Genomic DNA, 18,771 nt, shown 5'->3' on the forward strand with positions numbered 1-18,771 from the left:
GTGTGGATGCTTTTATCGTTATCGTTATAGTTCTCAATCTCTTTATAGTTATTGTTCCTGGTGTAAACGGCCTTAAGTCTGGACATGACAAATATAAGACGAGTGCTTTAGTGCAATTAAGTCCATCTACGGGACTTACAGTGCTGAATAAGCTGCAGACTGCACATGTCTGAAACCACAAGATCCTCCATTCAGACTTATAATGGAGACTCCTTTCTGTTGCTTCTGATTGGTTCAGCAATCTTTACAGTCAACTGCTTTATTACAGTAATTTATAAAGGAACCAAACCTGCCAAAACAAGCTAATTATGGTGAATTGAGCGCTGACTGCATAGCAGGAGCATTTTACACAAGTTGACACATGACTCCTCTTCCCTCTGGTGAATCGTCTGCGAGCAGACTATTTGCAGATGACCCTGCGTCAGTCTGCACTTTCTCACATCTCTATCTAATGACAAAGTGGAGGGGTGGGATAGCAACATTAAGGACTGGTGTTATATCAAATGCCTGAGGAGCCATTTCAATGACCTACAGTTGGTGTGGAAGCGCTCTTACACACAAATTTGAATGTCAGATTTTTTTTCTTTCTGATTGAACTGAGAACTCTCTCTCACACTCACACACACACACAAACTTAAATTCTTTTATTTGGAAGTTGAAAATAAGGGGAACAAGATTTTTTGGGAAGAAGGATTGATAATGTAACAGCTTCATTAAGCTTACATGCCTTCACAAGACCTGCATGATAAGTTAGAATATTACACCGAACACTTATGGATAAACAAAACATCTTTGTCTCCAGATTTGCATACTACCTACAGTGGCTGAAACAGAGCAACATTTTGCTAATCTTTTGGCTTCCTTCTTATGTAACCCCCCCCCCCCCGCAAACCACAGTCCTCTAACCACATTTTTATGGACATGACCTTCCAAAGCTTCCAAATAAGCGCACACACACACACACACACACACACACACACACACACACACACATACACACATACACACACACACACACACACACACACACACACACACACACACACACTTGAAGTACTGTATACAGTATATAAAACAAGAAAGTATGCAAATATATACCGGTATATATTTTCTACTTTATAAATATATTTTGTCCTCAGACATTGACGTTTAATCAAGCCTTTGGAAAAGTGCAGGCCAGCCTTCCTCAACAGGCTTAGAGAGAATAATATTAAGATGAACACGTAGTCACAAGAGAGGAACTAGAGGACATATCCAAACTCTGAGTTCCTCCGGCCAGGACAGTCTGCACTGCTCTCTCTTCCACCTCTTGGGCCATTACAACTGACCGCACCACACAGGCCAGTTCATTCTATTACAAGATATTTTAATAAATAGAACACTGATGGGTGTATGATTGTGACAGCTTGTGACAGATTGTGACTGTAGACATGACATTTCCCATATAATGTTTTGTTCGCATAAGTTGCTGCGTAGCACAACATTGACCCTCCCGCTGGATGCTGCGTAACGCAGCATGCTTTTTATTTCATGTTTCTAGGTGCTACAGAGGCTTAGATATTAAATTTTGGTAGACATTGACAATTTTTTGTATGTTTTCAGAAAACCCTCAGGAAATAAGGTTTAGTCTAGAATGCCATAGGATTCTATAGGCGTTTTTAGCAGGCATTTTAGGAGTAAATGGGTTAATAGACATTTCTTTCCAAAGCCACACACAGTGCAGCACAGACATAGGTTTTGATCAGCATGGTATCAAATCCATGATCTTGGCATTGTTAGCACGAGAAGTTGAGCCAGATGGGCCGGTATTGTAGATGGATTACACGTCCGAGACTATATGAAAACTTAAATGGAAATCTCCATTGAAAAAAAGGCTTTCCGTCTAGGACTACTGTAGGCTTAATCCATGTAAATGGGAAAACTGGCCGAAAGCAAACGAGGAGTGTGTGAAGGAACTCACTGTGCCTCAGAGGTGATCTCCAGGATGTAGATGCACTGGTCCGACACAACCAGCAGAGACGGGAACTCCACGGGATCGCCAAACTTCACAGTGGACATCTACGGCCAAGGCAGATGGGCCCAAAAACCCAGGCGGGAATGAGTCACAGCAAATAGGAACAAATGGATCACTATGGAATAATACATCCACTCTACTTAATATTCAATGCCATTTACAGTGCAGAATTTAAATTAGATTGTTAATTAGAATCTTATCAAAATACATGTAGTTAAAGTGTTAAATAGAAGTGATGTTAAAACAAACACTGTAGTGTAGAGTGTAAAAAACCTCCAAGAACAAGACTTCCCACCGTGTCCCACAGTAAATAATTAAATTCTTTGCTATCAGGTAACCCCAGACATCAACATTTTAAGCACATGAAAACACTGATTTAATCAGAGCTGCGTGCATGTTCTCCTGCGTGAGTGAGTGTGTGTTAGTGTTGTCCGCTCTCCAGACTGTTAGAGAATACTTCCACTGAGCACTGGTTCGGCCCCGCATGCCACAACAGATAAGAAGCAAAAGCAAAACACTCGCTTTGAAGAGACGCGGCTCAAAAAATGGGACCGGGTCAGCACAAGCCTGAGTCCGAGGCCATTCTCTGTCGGGTTCAGGGGGTTCAGAGCGAGAAAGGGGGATTGCTGCCTCAGGTTTGCGTGGGAATCTTGGGCCAGCGAGAAGACTACGGCTAATGTGCGGAGAGTTAGCGATTAGCTGAGTCAGCAAGCGTTGAATTAAAAACTCAAAACCACTTCATATTTTGCACAGCTCTGAGAAAAACCTCTCTTAAAAGGACAACAGCTGAAAAAAACTCCCAACGGCTCCATAACGGCACTAGAGAATACTAGAATACAAACCACACAGGCAGGCCCCTGCAAGAAAAAAACAGAAACTAAAAAAGAAGGAAAAAAAATACACAAAGAGTTAAAGTATCAGATTAATTAAACTCCAGTCTACTGCTGGGACCTTCCATTGTGTGGGCAGCTGGGAGACCCAGAGCAGGTGGCTGAAGGAAACTAATCCTCTACCCCTTGAGGGAGACTCTCATCTGGGTGAGTACCAGCTCCACCTCCCCCTGACCACAGAGGACCAGGGCGGACCAGAGAGAGACAGAGAGGGAGAGAAACACGCTCAACCGCAAACCCAGACTGCAGCAGACCCTGGAGCTGAGCTGGCTCTAATCTGGCCCTGATCCGGCCCTGATCTGGCTCTGACCTGGCTTTGATATGGGATGGATCAGGGATATGACATACATCTGGTGGATCAGGTTAGGTTATATTCCAGCTTCAGCTCCTGTCAGATAATCTGGGTCACAACATGATTGTAGTGAGGGCAAGACTGAAGCACAGGTACTTTCAGTCTGTGAAGCTACGAGGGTGCAGTCGGCCATAGTTAATATGTCACTAGCCAAGTTTACATGGACAGTTTTTTTTGTCATTCTGATTAATGAGAATAAGGGGCAGGCGTGGCCTACTGGTTAGTGCTTCAGACTTGTAACCGAAGGGTTGCCGGTTCGAACTCCGACCAGTAGGCACGGCTGAAGTGCCCTTGAGCAAGGCACCTAACCCCTCACTGCTCCCAGAGCGCCGCTGTTGTTGCAGGCAGCTCACTGCACCGGGATTAGTGTGTGCTTCACCTCACTGTGTGTTCATTGTGTGCCGAGTGTCTTTCACTAATTCACGGATTGGGATAAATGCAGAGACCAAATTTCCCTCACGGGATCAAAAGAGTATATATACTGTACTTATACTATACTTATATACTTAAACTATTCCGATTGAAAAAATGATGCCGCCTGTTTACATGGGGTACATTCTATTCCGATCAGGTGCACTCAATCGCTTTAGAATCTTTGATGGAAATAGCCGTTGTTGCCTATTTTTTCTTGAGAAGATACAGCTGGCAATCCGATTGACCGTATACATGGCTGTTCAATCGGAATAGGAACGTACTACACCACCTCTTTCATTCCGATTAAAATTCTGATCGGATTAAGGTTTTTTTATTCCGATTGAGGTATTTATATGAGAATTTTTTATTTCGATTGAGCCGTTATTCCGTTTCTAATCAGATTAAAAGTGTCCATGTAAACGTGGTTACTGTGTTACTGTATAGCTACCACTGTCTCAAGTTTCAACATGACATCAATGGGGTGCAGTCATTATTATGTGAATGCATTGCCATGTTATACTGTGTTGATGTGTGTAGATTCTGATTTAGCCTTCTTGCTAGTACACCTGGCTGATGTTGCAAGTTTGAATCCAGCGGGACAATCATCAAACAACGTACTGTAGCTTGCATACGGATGGACAGCATTTACAGCCAATGAGACGCTGGGCCTCACCTTCAGGAAGCTGTGTAGTTCCTCCTCGGCCTCGAAGACCTCCACATCCAGGAAGAGCTTGAGTCGGTGGTCTACAGCCTCAAAGTCCTCTGACAGCAGGTCGAACTGGGCTGGAGTAGGATAAAAAATGTTTTAATCAGGGTTGCGTGTCAAACCACACAGCAGGAATCTTTGCTTTTTTAAAACAAATAAACAAAAGTACCAGCATGTCCAGTTTAAATGACATATCATTTCAAAAATCGAAATCCAAACTGATCCACATTCCCAAAATATCTGATTGACTTTCTTTTCCCAGAAATCAAACAGGTGCATAAATAGGTGCAGCATGTTTCATTCCAATTTCCAATCAGAAAATGAAAACAAATATAACAAAGATATATTCTTAGCCTAACCGGCACCTGGCCCACCTTGAGTTCTCATTCCATCATGCTCACTGTGGTTATGCTTATGGTCTCAATAAACTGGACCAATTAATAACTGTCTGCTATTAAGTTGATTATAAATAAATCAGCAATAATTCTAGACCAACACTGGACTACAATAGCACAATTGTGCTCTGTGAACTGCAAGAGATGGTATGGTGTTGTGGGCAAAGCAGAAAACCTTAGCCAGGCTGTGTGGTTTATAGATCCAGCAGTCGATCGTAATGACAGGGAGAAGAAGCAAACAAGGAAGTCTGTAATTCACTCGCAGATGTCAATCTCCCCGTTGCCATGCCCCCTATCCATGGAAACCGCATTCCATCTTCTCCCTTCAACTCCTTCCAATCAGATCCCTCATGACTCTAAGAGCAAGAGCTTATTCCGGATACACAGTAATGCCCTTTTAAGTAGACTTGACATGGCAGTCTGAGGTAACTCAAGCTACACTCTCTCTATGCAGCTGCTGTTTAAAAAGTTGAAGTCATCAGATTTGCATTTAAATCAAATGTGCAGCAATATAGGAGTATCTGCAAGTACTAAAGAAGACAGCTTTTTCTTTTTAACTGTGTTTCAATAGACAACTGATTGAATGGACCTGGGAAGTTCATCTCCCACTTCTTATGTATTTTGCTTAAGGGGAGTGAGACCTTGAGCTCTGTCAAATAGCTTGTCAATAATTGTTTAATAATGCAATATAAATTAATTAAATAAATTTTTTTTAGTCTTGAAGGTGCAATAATCCAATTCAATCTGTAATCCATTATAATCCGGTAAATTTTGTCTAAATTCAAATTTTAAACTGACTGCTTAGCTAAGGAGGTATTACCCCACTTCCACACACACACACACACACACACACACACACACACACACACACACACACACACACACACACACACTTTAGGAGGTATTACCCCCCTTCCACACACACACGCACACAGTTCACCTAAGGAGGTATTACCACCGCCCAGTCCCCAAAAAAAAGTAAAAAAGAGAAAAATATCTGGGGACTCACTGGGGCTTGCCCTGTCCGAGCTGTCTGCCTGGGACTCCTGCAAGGCGCTGTATCGGTAGCTGCCGGCCAGCTCCTGCTCCTCCTGGCTCTCGGTGGTGGAGCTGAGGTCCGTTCCGCCTCCATCCGCCGTGTGGTAGCTAATGGGCTGGGAGGTGCTCTGGTCGGCCCATCCATAGTCCTCGTCCCGAGGCTCAGCCCGGGACAGACCGCTGCTGGTAGCGGTCATGAAAGTGTCGGTCTGCTCTCCCTCTGTTTTGGTCACTTCCTGGGTCAGGTGACCACTGCTGGCCAATGAGGATTCATTCTGGCTCTCAAGGTTCTATGTAAATAAAGCAGAGTGAAGCCAAGTTGTAAGTTAAAGTTCTACTGCGTATGAAAATGCAGATAAAAAAACGTAATATTACAACTTTGCTGAAAAATGTCTGAAATATATGTTATAGCCTAGCTATGCAGTTGATTACTTTATTTATCTGGACACCACAAGCAAAATTAAGAATGAAAAACGTCCAACATACACTTATGTCTCCTGGACGCTTCTTAGGGGTGTCTGTATCATCAAAATGGAAGTGTCTTTTCTCGCCCCCCTCCTCAACATCACTGGAGACTGGCGTACTGGTGGAAGGTGCTGATTGGCCAGCTAGCTGGATCACATGGTCACTATTGCATTCTGGGCAAACCAGTCCACTTCCTGTTGAGTCTTAAAAAAAAAAGAGAAAAAGGTGAAATCAAATCATTCAACACTTCACTCCTAACACATGAGATCATATAGACAATTTACACTTCCTAACTAGAGTCTCTCTCCTTTAATGGCCTTCAGTTTTTTCAGAACCTGATTGAAAGTATTTGGCTTACACTTGGAGTGCTCTTTCGATTGCTTCACAAGGAATCATGGTAGCTAAAATGTGACAGTCAGCTAATGGATTTTTTCAAAAGCTCTACCACTACTTGTCTGTTGAAGTACAAGTTGCTGCAATGACTGAAATTGCAAAGAGATTTAGTTAATGCTTTTTAATAGGATTGCCATGCCTCATGAACTGCGATAATTGAGCTTAATTGAGCTGGAAGGCTTATCACAGAGCACGAGAGTAAGTAGCATAGAAACACTCCAAACACTGAAAAACACTCTGGAAGGGGTGTTTGGTAGATAAGGACTAGTCTGAGACCCAATCAGGACCACATGTGCTTTTCAAGTAAACTGGTTTTTGGGACAAAGTTGATTGATGGGATAGGACTTTTTACTCCATCAAGCCGGATTAGCCACCTGAAAAATTATGCTTGTGGGTGAAATAAACTGACATAATAACTGACATAATAATGCCCTACAGACAGGGAAATTGGCCGACTCTGACTCCCACCTCCTCCTCAAAAAAAAAAAAAAAAACGTTCCTAATTCTGTGCTGTAGTGAAAACAAACACCACACACGAGAGTGGGGTGAGATTGATGTTTTGCGGCAAAAACAGGCAGCAGCGGGGGGCCAAGCGGCTCATTGCCTCATCTGAACAAACTCTGGCTAATCTCGCCAGCGTGTGCTAGCAGATTCGAACGAACGCTGCAGTGGACAAAACTTAGAAGCAAAGCTGCGATTTAGAGGAATGAGTGCTGTGAAAGTCATAATTTAGGGCCATATAAACCTAGACAAAGGAGAACCTGCCTAACCTGACTCTCGCCAGATGAATTTCATTCCGCTTAGCTCCGCCTAGCTTCACTTACATCCATCTGGGACCTCTTCCGTTGAGAGTGATTTCTGCACCAGATTTTATGATAGAGCCAATCAGGACGCAGGGCGGGAGTTTCATAGATGTGACATAGCGTAGAAGCGGCTGTGAGACTGTTATCAGCGTCACGGGTTGGCTTCGATGTGAGTGGTTGAAGTAGCACATCAATAGATGACGGACAAGTGGCTTATCCAATCATATGCAAGCATTTTTTGATTAGGCCCAGCCTTCTGAAGCAACACTTCAATGGGTTGATCCCAGATGGATGAGTGGAGCTAGGCGGAATGAAATTCATCTGGTGAGAGTCAGGTTAGAACCTGCCTGCAGGTCAGTAAAAGACGGGAGGAGAAGAGAATGGAATCAATCCATTAAGACTTGTTCAAACTACGTGGGCTAGACCTTATCATCTATCTGGATCAACCATGACAAAATAAAGAACCAAGGGCATAAAACAGGTCGGATTGTTTAGATGGCAGCCTTGTGCGTTGGATACCTTACGAAAACAAACCAGGTTCATTGCGTTCCTGCTGTTTTCTTTTCTTCTCTAAAACCATCTGTCAGCGGCTCTCAAGGAGACACGCACCTACACGCTTCCCAAGTCCGCCCGTCTGACTCAGGAAAGCTCCACTCCGATACTGTTTGACTATGGAAAAGGAAGGGCGCTGGCGCCACCTCTAGTGATGGTGCCAAAGGTTGTCACGACGGGTGGTTCTGGTCTCGTTGACACCAAAAGAAGAGGCATGGCATGTTCTAATGTTCATCAGAGATGTCTGTGGAAGATGGGCCATTCCAGAGTGACATGTTAAAACTTGCTCTTGTTAAATGGCAGTCATGTAGCCAAGTTATGATTTCTGGTAAATTCTGGCACCTGTGGCAATGCATCAAGCCCAGAGGAATTTCACCAGGAGTCCAAACGTGTACTAAACAAACAGGAGGACTCTTTCTCTCCATCAATCCTAAAGTAATCCCTTTGTGTAACTTTTCCATCTCTTTAAATCCTCTCTCAGTCTCTCTCTTACCTCTCATTTTCCACCTCACTATGCTTGTCTTCTTCTGCTTTCCTTCCTTACACATCTCTTTTCATCCTATCTCTCCCTATTCCATATGTCCAACCCCACACACACACACACACACACACACACACACACACACACACACACACACGACCACCATCTATTACCAGCTGCATTTTTTCTTGTGCCTTCGTCCTCCTTTGCTCCCTCCGTCTCCTCGTCCTCCTCCTCGCCCTTGTCCCTGCATCCCTGAAGCTCCTGACCGCCGTCCAGTCGGTCAGAGGCCCCGGCGAATCCCTCGGACCCACGCTGGCTGAACTCGGCCTTGCAGCGCAGACACTGCAGCCGGAGGTCCCGCGGCCGACTCTCCTCCACGCGCCGGACGTTCTCCTCCACCACCCGCGACAGGATGTCCAGCAGATCCTACAGTGCGTGCGTGTGTGTGTGTGTGTGTGTGTATGACAACATGTGCATGTTGTGCCAGAAGTGGTGCGAGTCCATATGTACGTGTTTGTGTGTGCATGAGTTATTGTGTGTTTGTGCATGTGTGGGAGAGAGACAATGAAAATTAAACCACAGAGTCACACGTGAGTGGGCAGGAAAAATAACAAAGCCACACGCACAGACACGCTCCAAGCCAGCCCCCTGGAATCAGTGAGGGGAGTATAAAGATAAACTCACTGACCTTCACACAGGCTTGCCCGTCAAGTGGGGTTATTGCCCTTGTGAATGAGACAGTTGTCTGATAGATGGCCACGTTCATAGACCATGGCCTTGTTTGCACCACATAACCATGACATGACTCTTTTTTCTCTTCTTTTTATTAATTCTGGAGACACACTCCAGTTCAGAAATCCCCCACCCAGCGCATAATAACAGACTCAGAGCATAAATCAGAGCGCATTCCACATGCTGCAAAAAAACAATCAGCCCAGGATTGCTAATAGAACTGCAAGAACTGGCTGAATGAATGACTGCCTGCCTTTAAAGCTGAATCTGGCTTCCCTTGAGTTTGATGGCAGATTTTACCCAAAGGATCAATTGATCATACAACTGATTCAGCACATGTCTGAAAGAGAAGAGACTGCATTTGATGGAGATGTGTTGGTTTGTTTATGAATGCTACAGAGGTGAGGATCAGAGAGTAAAGGTCCTTCTGTGTGTTCCTTCAGCCTGAGTGAGCACTAAACTCGACTTTTACTTTCTGAGGCTGGGATTCCACCTCTGCTACTGACTGACTGGTAGAGTAAGTATTTGGGAATGGCCGTTTACCCCTCGGGTCCCGGCTCTCAGCTCTCGGCTCTGGGTGTCTCACCTGCAAAGCCTGCTGGGGATTTTCGTCCAGCATTACGTAGCACCGCTGGCGTCGCTCACGGAGGATGAAGCTGAACTGCAGCATTAGAGCCGGGAGACTCTCGCTGTCCTCCTGAGGGGGAAAATATAGGGGTCACAAAGTGTGTGTGTGTGTGTGTGTGTGTGTGTGTGTGTGTGTGTGTGTGTGTGTGAAAGAGAATGCAAGACAAAGATGAGGTGCGAATAGGTCATTATTCTGCAAACTGCTATCTAGATCAGGGTTCAAAAACTTTCCTAAGCCTTTTATTTTGCATTTATTTTTCAAAAATGTATACATTTTCAAGGAGCTGTAGGAAAGCTGCTCATCCAGGATAACCCATGGATTACCCATGCACCACTGCAAAAAGTAAAATAGTTTAATTTATCTAAATTAAGATAAAAAATCTAGTCAAAATAAAGTCAAACTCTTATTAAATTAAATCAAATGATTTTACGAGAAAGCCCTAGGTAAGTCTCTTTATGCCGAAAACAATACCAATTAGATTTTTTGATCTTGGTTAGACTGGTTTTTGCAGGGTCTGCAGTTTTTGTCGGTGTGTGAATTGTCCTCCATGTGTGGAGTAGCAGGGTGCCTCTGACCTTGTCCCCCCAGGGCTGTAGTGTGCTGGTGATCTGCTGCAGGCTGTCCAGCTCCACCCGCCTGCGGACGCTCCCTCGCTGCATGTCCACCTCCAGCAGCAGGCCCTGACGCACACGCAGGAACACTGGCCCCTGGGCCTTCCTCGTCTCGTCATCCTCATCCTCGCTTACCACACCCACTAGAAGTGGCAGGCACAGGTCCACTACGGGGATGGAGAGACACAGAGGGAAGGGTGGAGAAAGATGGAGGAGGAAAGAAAAACATGAGAAAGATGGAGAAAGATGAGGGAATTAAGGCACGATGAATAGTCAGGAGGGGAACTGACAACCATTCAATTATAGCAGGCTTGTGATATTTACTCCTGAATATCTTTTTTTTTTTACTTGTCAGGTTACAATAATACTGTTTCTGAGCTAAGATCTTATATACAGTCCCTACAGTGGTCAGAGTTGCTAGAACAATATGTACTCTCAGAGTGAATATGTGTTTTTCTCTTCAGGTGTCTCTTTTGAAAAACACCTTCTGACAGGGATCTTTTCAGAGGACCAAGAGGAGTACAACAGATGCAGAATCTGCTGAAGTGGGGATTCTCACAGCGCTTTGATCCTCGTATCAGTGTAGGAGGTTCGGAAGAAAATACACATATTTCCAAAAGGTGGAAAGGTAAAGAGTTGAAAGGGCAGATGATACCGTACTGCTCCACGTAACCCTGATATGGACGCAAAAATATTTTCTTACCATATCAGTTATGTGACATCTATTCATTTAACAGACGCTTTAATCCAACGCAACTTACAAAATGAGGATTAACATTCAGGCTACATTGTAAAGGAGACCTTAGGTACTAGGATGAGAGTGCAGAACTTTAAGAACTAGTCAAAGCACAGTCCAAGTGACCGTCTTGCCTTTGCTCACCTAAAAATCAATAAAAATTGGATTGCACAAAAGAATGTTCAGAGAACAGAGGGGACCAACCTCCCTGGTCTTCCTCCTCCTCCTCATCTTCCTCTTCCCCATCCTCCTCTGCTCGCTGTGTCGGCGTGACGACGGCGCTGGTGTCCAGGACGCTCCTCTCCAGGGTGGAGTTGGAGCGCGAGTCCTGGCTGTGCTCCCCCCAGCGCAGCGTGGAGTCCGTCTCGCCGTCCATCACCTCCGCGTCCGCCTCGGGCTCGCCGCCCCCGTCTCGGGGCTCCGACGTCAACAGGGGGGATACAGGGGAGACGCAGTCCAAGGCCTCTGTAAGAGCCGTCTTCTCGGGGGTATGCGCCTCCAGCGGCGAGGGGCAGGGGGTGCAGCGGCCATTGGGGATTATCTGAGCGGTGACAGGGATGATGGTGGTGTGGGGGGTGCTGGAGGCAGGGAGCTGGGCAGGGGTAGTGGTGGTGGTGGTGGTGGTGGTGGTGGTGTTGTTGTTGGGATGGACAGAGGTCTCCAGGTGGTGCTGGTAGCGGAGCCAGTCCTCGCCCAGCTGGTCTCGGAAGCTGTCCATGCGCTCAATGTCCTTCTGGTGGTGGAGCACTATGTCTAAGGGATGAGTCAGAAACGCACAGATCAGTAAGGCGATTCATCTCTGACTGATACCACAGTCCATCCAACAAGATGCCTATTTTTTTAAACAATATACACCACACAAACATTACAGTATAATATGTGAAAACTAAAATTTTTATTTTTAAACCAGCATGACCCATTGGGGCTGTAGGGGAGGGTCAAAAGGAGGCTACACCAGGTACGTAACTAAAGCACTCCATTCGCGTAGCATAAAAATAGTTTTAGAAGACTGGTCTAATTTTTTTCCAACATTATCCAACGGTGCTATTGCGTCTGGTGTAGCCAGTTCCATTGCTAATAGTGGAAGCTAATTGTTGCAGCAGAGGCTAGACGAGTGAAACGCTGCAGTTGCATGCCCATGGTAGCCTTCATTGTCAGGCTCCAAACTCACCCTGTAGAGTAGAGCCCACTCTCAGCTCGTGGTCTGTGTCGCTGGGCTCCGAGATGCTGGCCCTACGCACCTTCACTTTCCCCTGCAGGGGGCGGCAAATACAATGGGAAGCAATCAGATGTCTTCACAACAGAAAATACAATTGAGGAGATTCAATTGGGGAGATCTATGTGAAAAATCGCTGGAATTCTCCTTTAAGATGTAAAAGTTCTGCCTAATAAAGTACAGGCGAGGATAGAGGTATAGCATATGGTTATATACCTAAAGAGGTATACACAGTGACTGACCATTCATCAAACTGTCCTAGTAAATGTCCTTATGTGTCCACTTTAGACCTCTTGTGAAGACTCACTAACAATGCTACAGTACCTAACAGTACAACAGCTAACAGTAGCTATTGTGAACCTTTGGTGCACTTTGAGAGTGAAAGCATTTCACAACACTCAGGAAAAAGCGAATGACCCAGATTTCTCTATGGCGATGCATCCCTGAGGGGCAGAGAGTAACAAGTTCTTCTGGGGATGAGAGTGAAAGAGAGAGAGTGAGAGAGAGAGAGATAAAGTTAGAGATAGAGACAGAGAGTTCTCCTGAGGCGGTCAAGGGTCACCGGAGTGTAGAGTACTGGACGCGTATCACTCACACACACACACACACACACACACACACACACACACAAACACACAGGCGTGTGTACCTTTGACTTCTTTTTGCGCAGACGAGACACTCCCACCTTGCTCACAGACATGCTATCACTCAGCTCTCCTCCTCCACTCGAGAACTCCTGTGAGCCGCGCTCTATCGCCGCGGAAACCACCGCCGGGGCTGTGGCCTGTGCCATCTGACCAATCAGCTGTCCCGTTTTGGGTAGCACCTATGGATGACAAATGAAGTGGGATGAAAGAAGGCTCAGTAGTACGGTACCTAGATGAATACCGGGATCAACATGATATGATTACACAATTTGTATCTTGCTTAATTATATTTTATTCAGTTCAACAGTTATGCCATTGATGCTACATGCAAAGAGCACTCACTGTCCACTACACAGTGTCATTAAAGAGAAACTATGCAGTATTGGCAATTTCTTCGCTGTTCTCTCAGTTTTTGCTTCTTTTTTGCTGGCTATGTCATGACGAATGTCTAAGAAACTCCATCGCTACCTTGTTCTTGCCAGTGCCTGGAGAATATGTATTTAAATGCAGTAAAGCAATTTGTTACAATCATTATACTTCCTGACACTAAGGCCGCCAGGCCCAAAGTTGCAAGGGTGTTTTTTCCGCTCACAGGCGCTAGGGGAAAGCGAGACGGCCACCATTCAACCCGAAAAACATCATATAACCATTCCAATGACTCTGAAGCTGTTAAATGAAGGTAAATTAAGCTAAAAAGCCTGCATATTAAGCTAAAAAAACATAGTTCGCCTTTAAAGCAAAGGACCAAACAACCACACTGGGCTGTTGAGAAGCATGTAGGACTCATAGAAATGCCTTTTTTTTTATGTTTGTCCTTGAGAAATGTTTTGAGCAAGCACCCTTTGCAGTTCCTCAGAAATGCAAAAGTGCATTTTACTGGGGTCAGCGATCACTCATACTGTAGGTCTACGTTTTGCGAGTCACAGCAATTACAAAAGCCCTTTGATGACTTGAAAAAACATCATCCCACTGTTTGAACTGAACTGAGACTGCTAATGGACAGCAGGGAATGGAGGCCTGTATAGATTTGCTGATGTTCAGCAGGTCAGGCAGAGGCCTCTCCATCTAAGACCTTAGGTGGTGACCTGACTGACCACTGTACCATCGTTCACTATTACCACACACACACACACACACACACTGCATGCACACACACATACACACACACACACCCACACGCACGCACACAAGCACACGCACACGCACAGACATGTTACTGTTCCTCACCGCCAGTTCTGAGGTAGAGAGCAGGCAGCCGTCCAGTCGAAACTGTGAGAAAGAACAGAAAGAGGTGATGGATGCTACTGGACACAGATCCTTTCCTAGACCAGAGCAACAACAACATGACCACAGGGTCTCTCACTCAGACAGACGACAGAGAAGCGGCTGTAATGAGACCTCGACACACACCAGATGAGATGTCACGTGTTTGGCACAATGACAGTGTTTTGTTTTTTTTTAAGATGGAGGTAGAGGATCAGCATATAGTGTGTGTGTGTGTGTGTGTGTGTGTGTGTGTGTGTGTGTGTCTGTGTGTGGTGTGAGTGAGCGTGTGCGTGTGAAAGAGAGAGAGGGAGAGGGAGTGAGTGTGTGAGTGAGTTTGTGCGTGTAGAGAGAGAGATAGAGAGAGAGAGAGAGAGAGAGAGAGAGAGAGAGAGAGAGAGAGAGAGAGAGAGAGAGAGATAGAATGTTTAGTATGTATGTATATTTACTGATGGACTGACTGTTTGGGAGGATTTTGCTGATTCAAGAGAAGGGAACCTCAGTGTATCAATTTTAAGCGCGTGAACATAAACACACACACAGACTGTAGTAAGCCTTAACACAAAAATGTGGAACCTTGCACCAACACGATAAATTAACTTCCCTCAACCTCATCAGGGCCTACAATTCATTTTTCAAATTGGGGGGGAATTCAGTGCTTCACATAGCGGGGATTGATACAGTTTAGGGGGAGGGGGTAACAACATTTTACAAACCGAACATACAGTAAGGTTGGTCCAGTTTGAGTGTTCAGGATTAAGAACAAAGTCCTCGATGTTAAGCATTTTCCTTATTACAGGCGTCAATGAGAGAACGACGTTTCTCATCGACGAGGCTACTTACATGATTTCGGATGAGATTTTCTAATAGGAGTATGTGCTTGTGACAACACGTCATGATACATTTGGTAATTTGTGATTGCTGTTTTGGTGAAGCATCTTTCACGTAATGAATACACACTCTAGAAAGTAAAAGTACTTTTACTTAAGTAAAAGTAGGCACAGACAGCTACAGACAGCTACTGTGTCTGTAGCTGTCTGTGCACGTCCGCACATATAACGTTCCTCAAATGGAGAACACATGTTCTGTGTGCGCGTGTCTCTGCATGGGGCTACATTCAATTCAAGTTAAAAGTTGGTCCATCCGGTCAGTAGTCCCGCATTCACGGCGCTCCATTATTAGATTAACGTTATCAGACAGCGCGGGAATTTCTCGCATTATGATGGCTAGATTTGCGGGACTTGAATAAATTATGCTAAATACCCGCAATCCCGTGCTGAAATTTAGGCCCTGCTCATAAACAAAAACATAGACCAACACACACACACACACACACACACACACACACACACCTTACAGCACTCAGGGACATACAAACATATCTTAGGATATTTTCCGTTCTTCACACACTTATCTTATAGCTTACAGGCATATCAGACAAACACACACAGATACAGGCACAGATAGGCTTTTCACAAAGAAACACATGTACACACACATAGACGTACATGAACACACACACAAACACACACAGATGTAACACACACACACACACACACACACACACACACACACACACACACACACACACACACACACACACACACACACACACACACACACACACACACACACACACACACACACACACACACACACACACACACACACACACACACACACACACACACACACAGATATGTACCACACACAGAGACAGACTGACCCGCTGGAAAGCAGCTCTGGGGGAGAGGTGGTGTACAGTGGACGAGCGATGGGTCTTCTGGAAGAACAGTGGATTGCCATCCAAAATCAACTGTGCGCCAAACACACACACAACACACACACACGCACACAGAGAGAGAGAGGGAGATAACACTTTGATCAAAACTTGCTTGATAACACTGACAGCCAACCTGCACTTCAACCATCCTCCCTCCACACATATCATACTTATCAAGCTTCATAACTCAACACAGTTCAACCAACCAATTCACTGAGAACAGACTCCACAGGAGGGCTGGGCGGCCATGTCTCCAGAGCTCAGAGGACTACATGAGCCCATTACACAGACACACACACACACACACACACACACACACACACACACACACACACACACACACACACACACACACACACACACACACACACACACACACACACACACACACACACACACACACACACACACACACACACACACACACACACACACACACACACACACACACACACACACACACACAGACAGACCTGTTATTACCTTCACTGTGGCTGGTTATCACAAATCCTCTAATTACATAGCACTCTCCAAGATCACAGGCTGGGTTTTAAAAAGACATGGAAAGAGCACTGAAAGCAGGCCGGCCTATTGTTTCATAACTAGATCTCTAGCTTGTATACTTTGTTCTTCTGATCGGACGACTTTGGGATGATTATGTTAAAAGTCATTGCGGGGATTGTTTTTGTCAGTGACAAATTGTCACAAGGATGAAAGAGACTGTAAGACTGAAGGTCTCAACATATCACTTAGTGGCTTGCTTCTTCCGCATCACCAACCTGTACACAAAATAACCTAATCTTATGGATTTAACCTCTCAATTTAAGTGAGTTCATTTCAGCTGATCAACTCTTTTTTTCCATGCTACAGAAATCATTTACTTCTGGCTGAAAGCTTTGCTTACTGAGTCTGGAGTCTCTGAGTCTTGATATTCAGTCTATGATATGTTCAGTCTGAACTCCGTGGTTGGCAATTTCAGCTGTAAAATTTGGTTTAAATATTTAAAAAAAAATAATGAGTGAGGCCCCTGTTATGTGGGAGTACAAAAATGTTTACCTGCCCTTGTGGAAATACACTGTATGTGTTTATGTGGGTTTGAATCACCTTAATATGACTGTTCTTCTGGGTTTATCAACACTATACTATAGGGACAAAAAACATTATTTTCATACTGGCAATTTTGCCTTAATTAGACATTATGGTGAGTGCAGTGAGTAAGGTGACTCAAAGGGCAGCCATAGAGAGAGTATTTTAGTGGTCAGAGTGGGACAGTAGTAAATGTGCCTTCAGTGGTCAGACAGGGGCAGATAGTGTATGTGTTTCTGTCTGGGGTGCGTTTCCCAAAACCATAGTTGCTAACTACAGTAAGTTAGCAACTTTGTAGGTTGCAATGCAATTTCCCATTGCCAACCAACTAAGAGAGAGAGGGAGATAACACTTTGATCAAAACTTGCTTGATAACACTGACAGCCAACCTGCACTTCAACCATCCTCCCTCCACACATATCATACTTATCAAGCTTCATAACTCAACACAGTTCAACCAACCAATTCACTGAGAACAGACTCCACAGGAGGGCTCGGCCGCCATGTCTTTGAGCGCAAACTCCAGAGCTCAGAGGACTACATGAGCCCATTACACACACACACACACACACACACACACACACACACACACACACACACACACACACACACACACACACACACACACACACACACACACACACACACACACACACACACACACACACACACACACACACACACACCTGTTATTACCTTCACTGTGGCTGGTTATCACAAATCCTCTAATTACATAGCACTCTCCAAGATCACAGGCTGGGTTTTAAAAAGACATGGAAAGAGCACTGAAAGCAGGCCGGCCTATTGTTTCATAACTAGATCTCTAGCTTGTATACTTTGTTCTTCTGATCGGACGACTTTGGGATGATTATGTTAAAAGTCATTGCGGGGATTGTTTTTGTCAGTGACAAATTGTCACAAGGATGAAAGAGACTGTAAGACTGAAGGTCTCAACATATCACTTAGTGGCTTGCTTCTTCCGCATCACCAACCTGTACACAAAATAACCTAATCTTATGGATTTAACCTCTCAATTTAAGTGAGTTCATTTCAGCTGATCATCTCTTTTTTTCCATGCTACAGAAATCATTGGGAAATGCACCCCTGGGTCGGTAGGGGGTGGACTAGTGCAGTGTTTTTTCAAAGTGGGGGCCGCGGGGGGGTGCCAGGGGGGCCTCAGCAAGTTGGAAGGAAAAATAAAAGCAACAAATACATTTGAAAAATGTAAAATATACCTATTACTATGAGGATTGTTATACAATGCCATTATAGAAATGTGTTGCATATCTGAACAATATATTTTCCATGATAATGACTGGGAATAATAGTAGAGTGATAGCTCTCATATAGCAGAAAATAATTATTAGGATTAGCTTAATGTATTTTTACACTTGCCGTAGTATTGTCGATGGGTTTAATAACAAGGGGGTCCTTGGCCAGAACCTAGTGGTATTTGGGGGGCCTTGTCATGGAAAAGTTTGGGAACCCCTGGACTAGTGCACTTGTCTTTGGGAGGTCAGTAGTGTGTGTGTCTTTGAGTGGTCAGTAGGGGGCGGTAGTGCA

The 18,771-nt window shown here is 44.7% G+C and overlaps 1 protein-coding gene across 2 annotated transcripts in view; it reads right to left on the reverse strand.

Moving 5' to 3' along the window:
• Positions 1 to 18,771, reverse strand: part of stk11ip (serine/threonine kinase 11 interacting protein) — a 42,848-nt gene that overhangs the window by 14,783 nt on the left and 9,294 nt on the right. For both annotated transcript variants that reach the window (XM_076303267.1, XM_076303266.1), the window contains exons 10-21: positions 16,066 to 16,155; positions 14,304 to 14,345; positions 13,079 to 13,255; positions 12,385 to 12,466; positions 11,418 to 11,966; positions 10,442 to 10,644; positions 9,825 to 9,935; positions 8,677 to 8,932; positions 6,296 to 6,477; positions 5,781 to 6,099; positions 4,344 to 4,453; positions 1,961 to 2,058 (exon numbers count right to left, since the gene is read on the reverse strand). In XM_076303267.1, coding sequence (XP_076159382.1) covers positions 1,961 to 2,058; positions 4,344 to 4,453; positions 5,781 to 6,099; positions 6,296 to 6,477; positions 8,677 to 8,932; positions 9,825 to 9,935; positions 10,442 to 10,644; positions 11,418 to 11,966; positions 12,385 to 12,466; positions 13,079 to 13,255; positions 14,304 to 14,345; positions 16,066 to 16,155 — 2,219 coding nt within the window. The remainder of the gene's footprint in view (positions 1 to 1,960; positions 2,059 to 4,343; positions 4,454 to 5,780; positions 6,100 to 6,295; positions 6,478 to 8,676; positions 8,933 to 9,824; positions 9,936 to 10,441; positions 10,645 to 11,417; positions 11,967 to 12,384; positions 12,467 to 13,078; positions 13,256 to 14,303; positions 14,346 to 16,065; positions 16,156 to 18,771) is intronic.

This window comes from Alosa pseudoharengus, unplaced genomic scaffold (genome assembly GCF_046254945.1).
Source record: "Alosa pseudoharengus isolate Yale_2024_CS ecotype anadromous, Long Island Sound unplaced genomic scaffold, YU_APseudo_1.1 YU_APseudo_1.1_scf_24, whole genome shotgun sequence".
Taxonomy (NCBI): Eukaryota; Metazoa; Chordata; class Actinopteri; order Clupeiformes; family Clupeidae; genus Alosa; species Alosa pseudoharengus.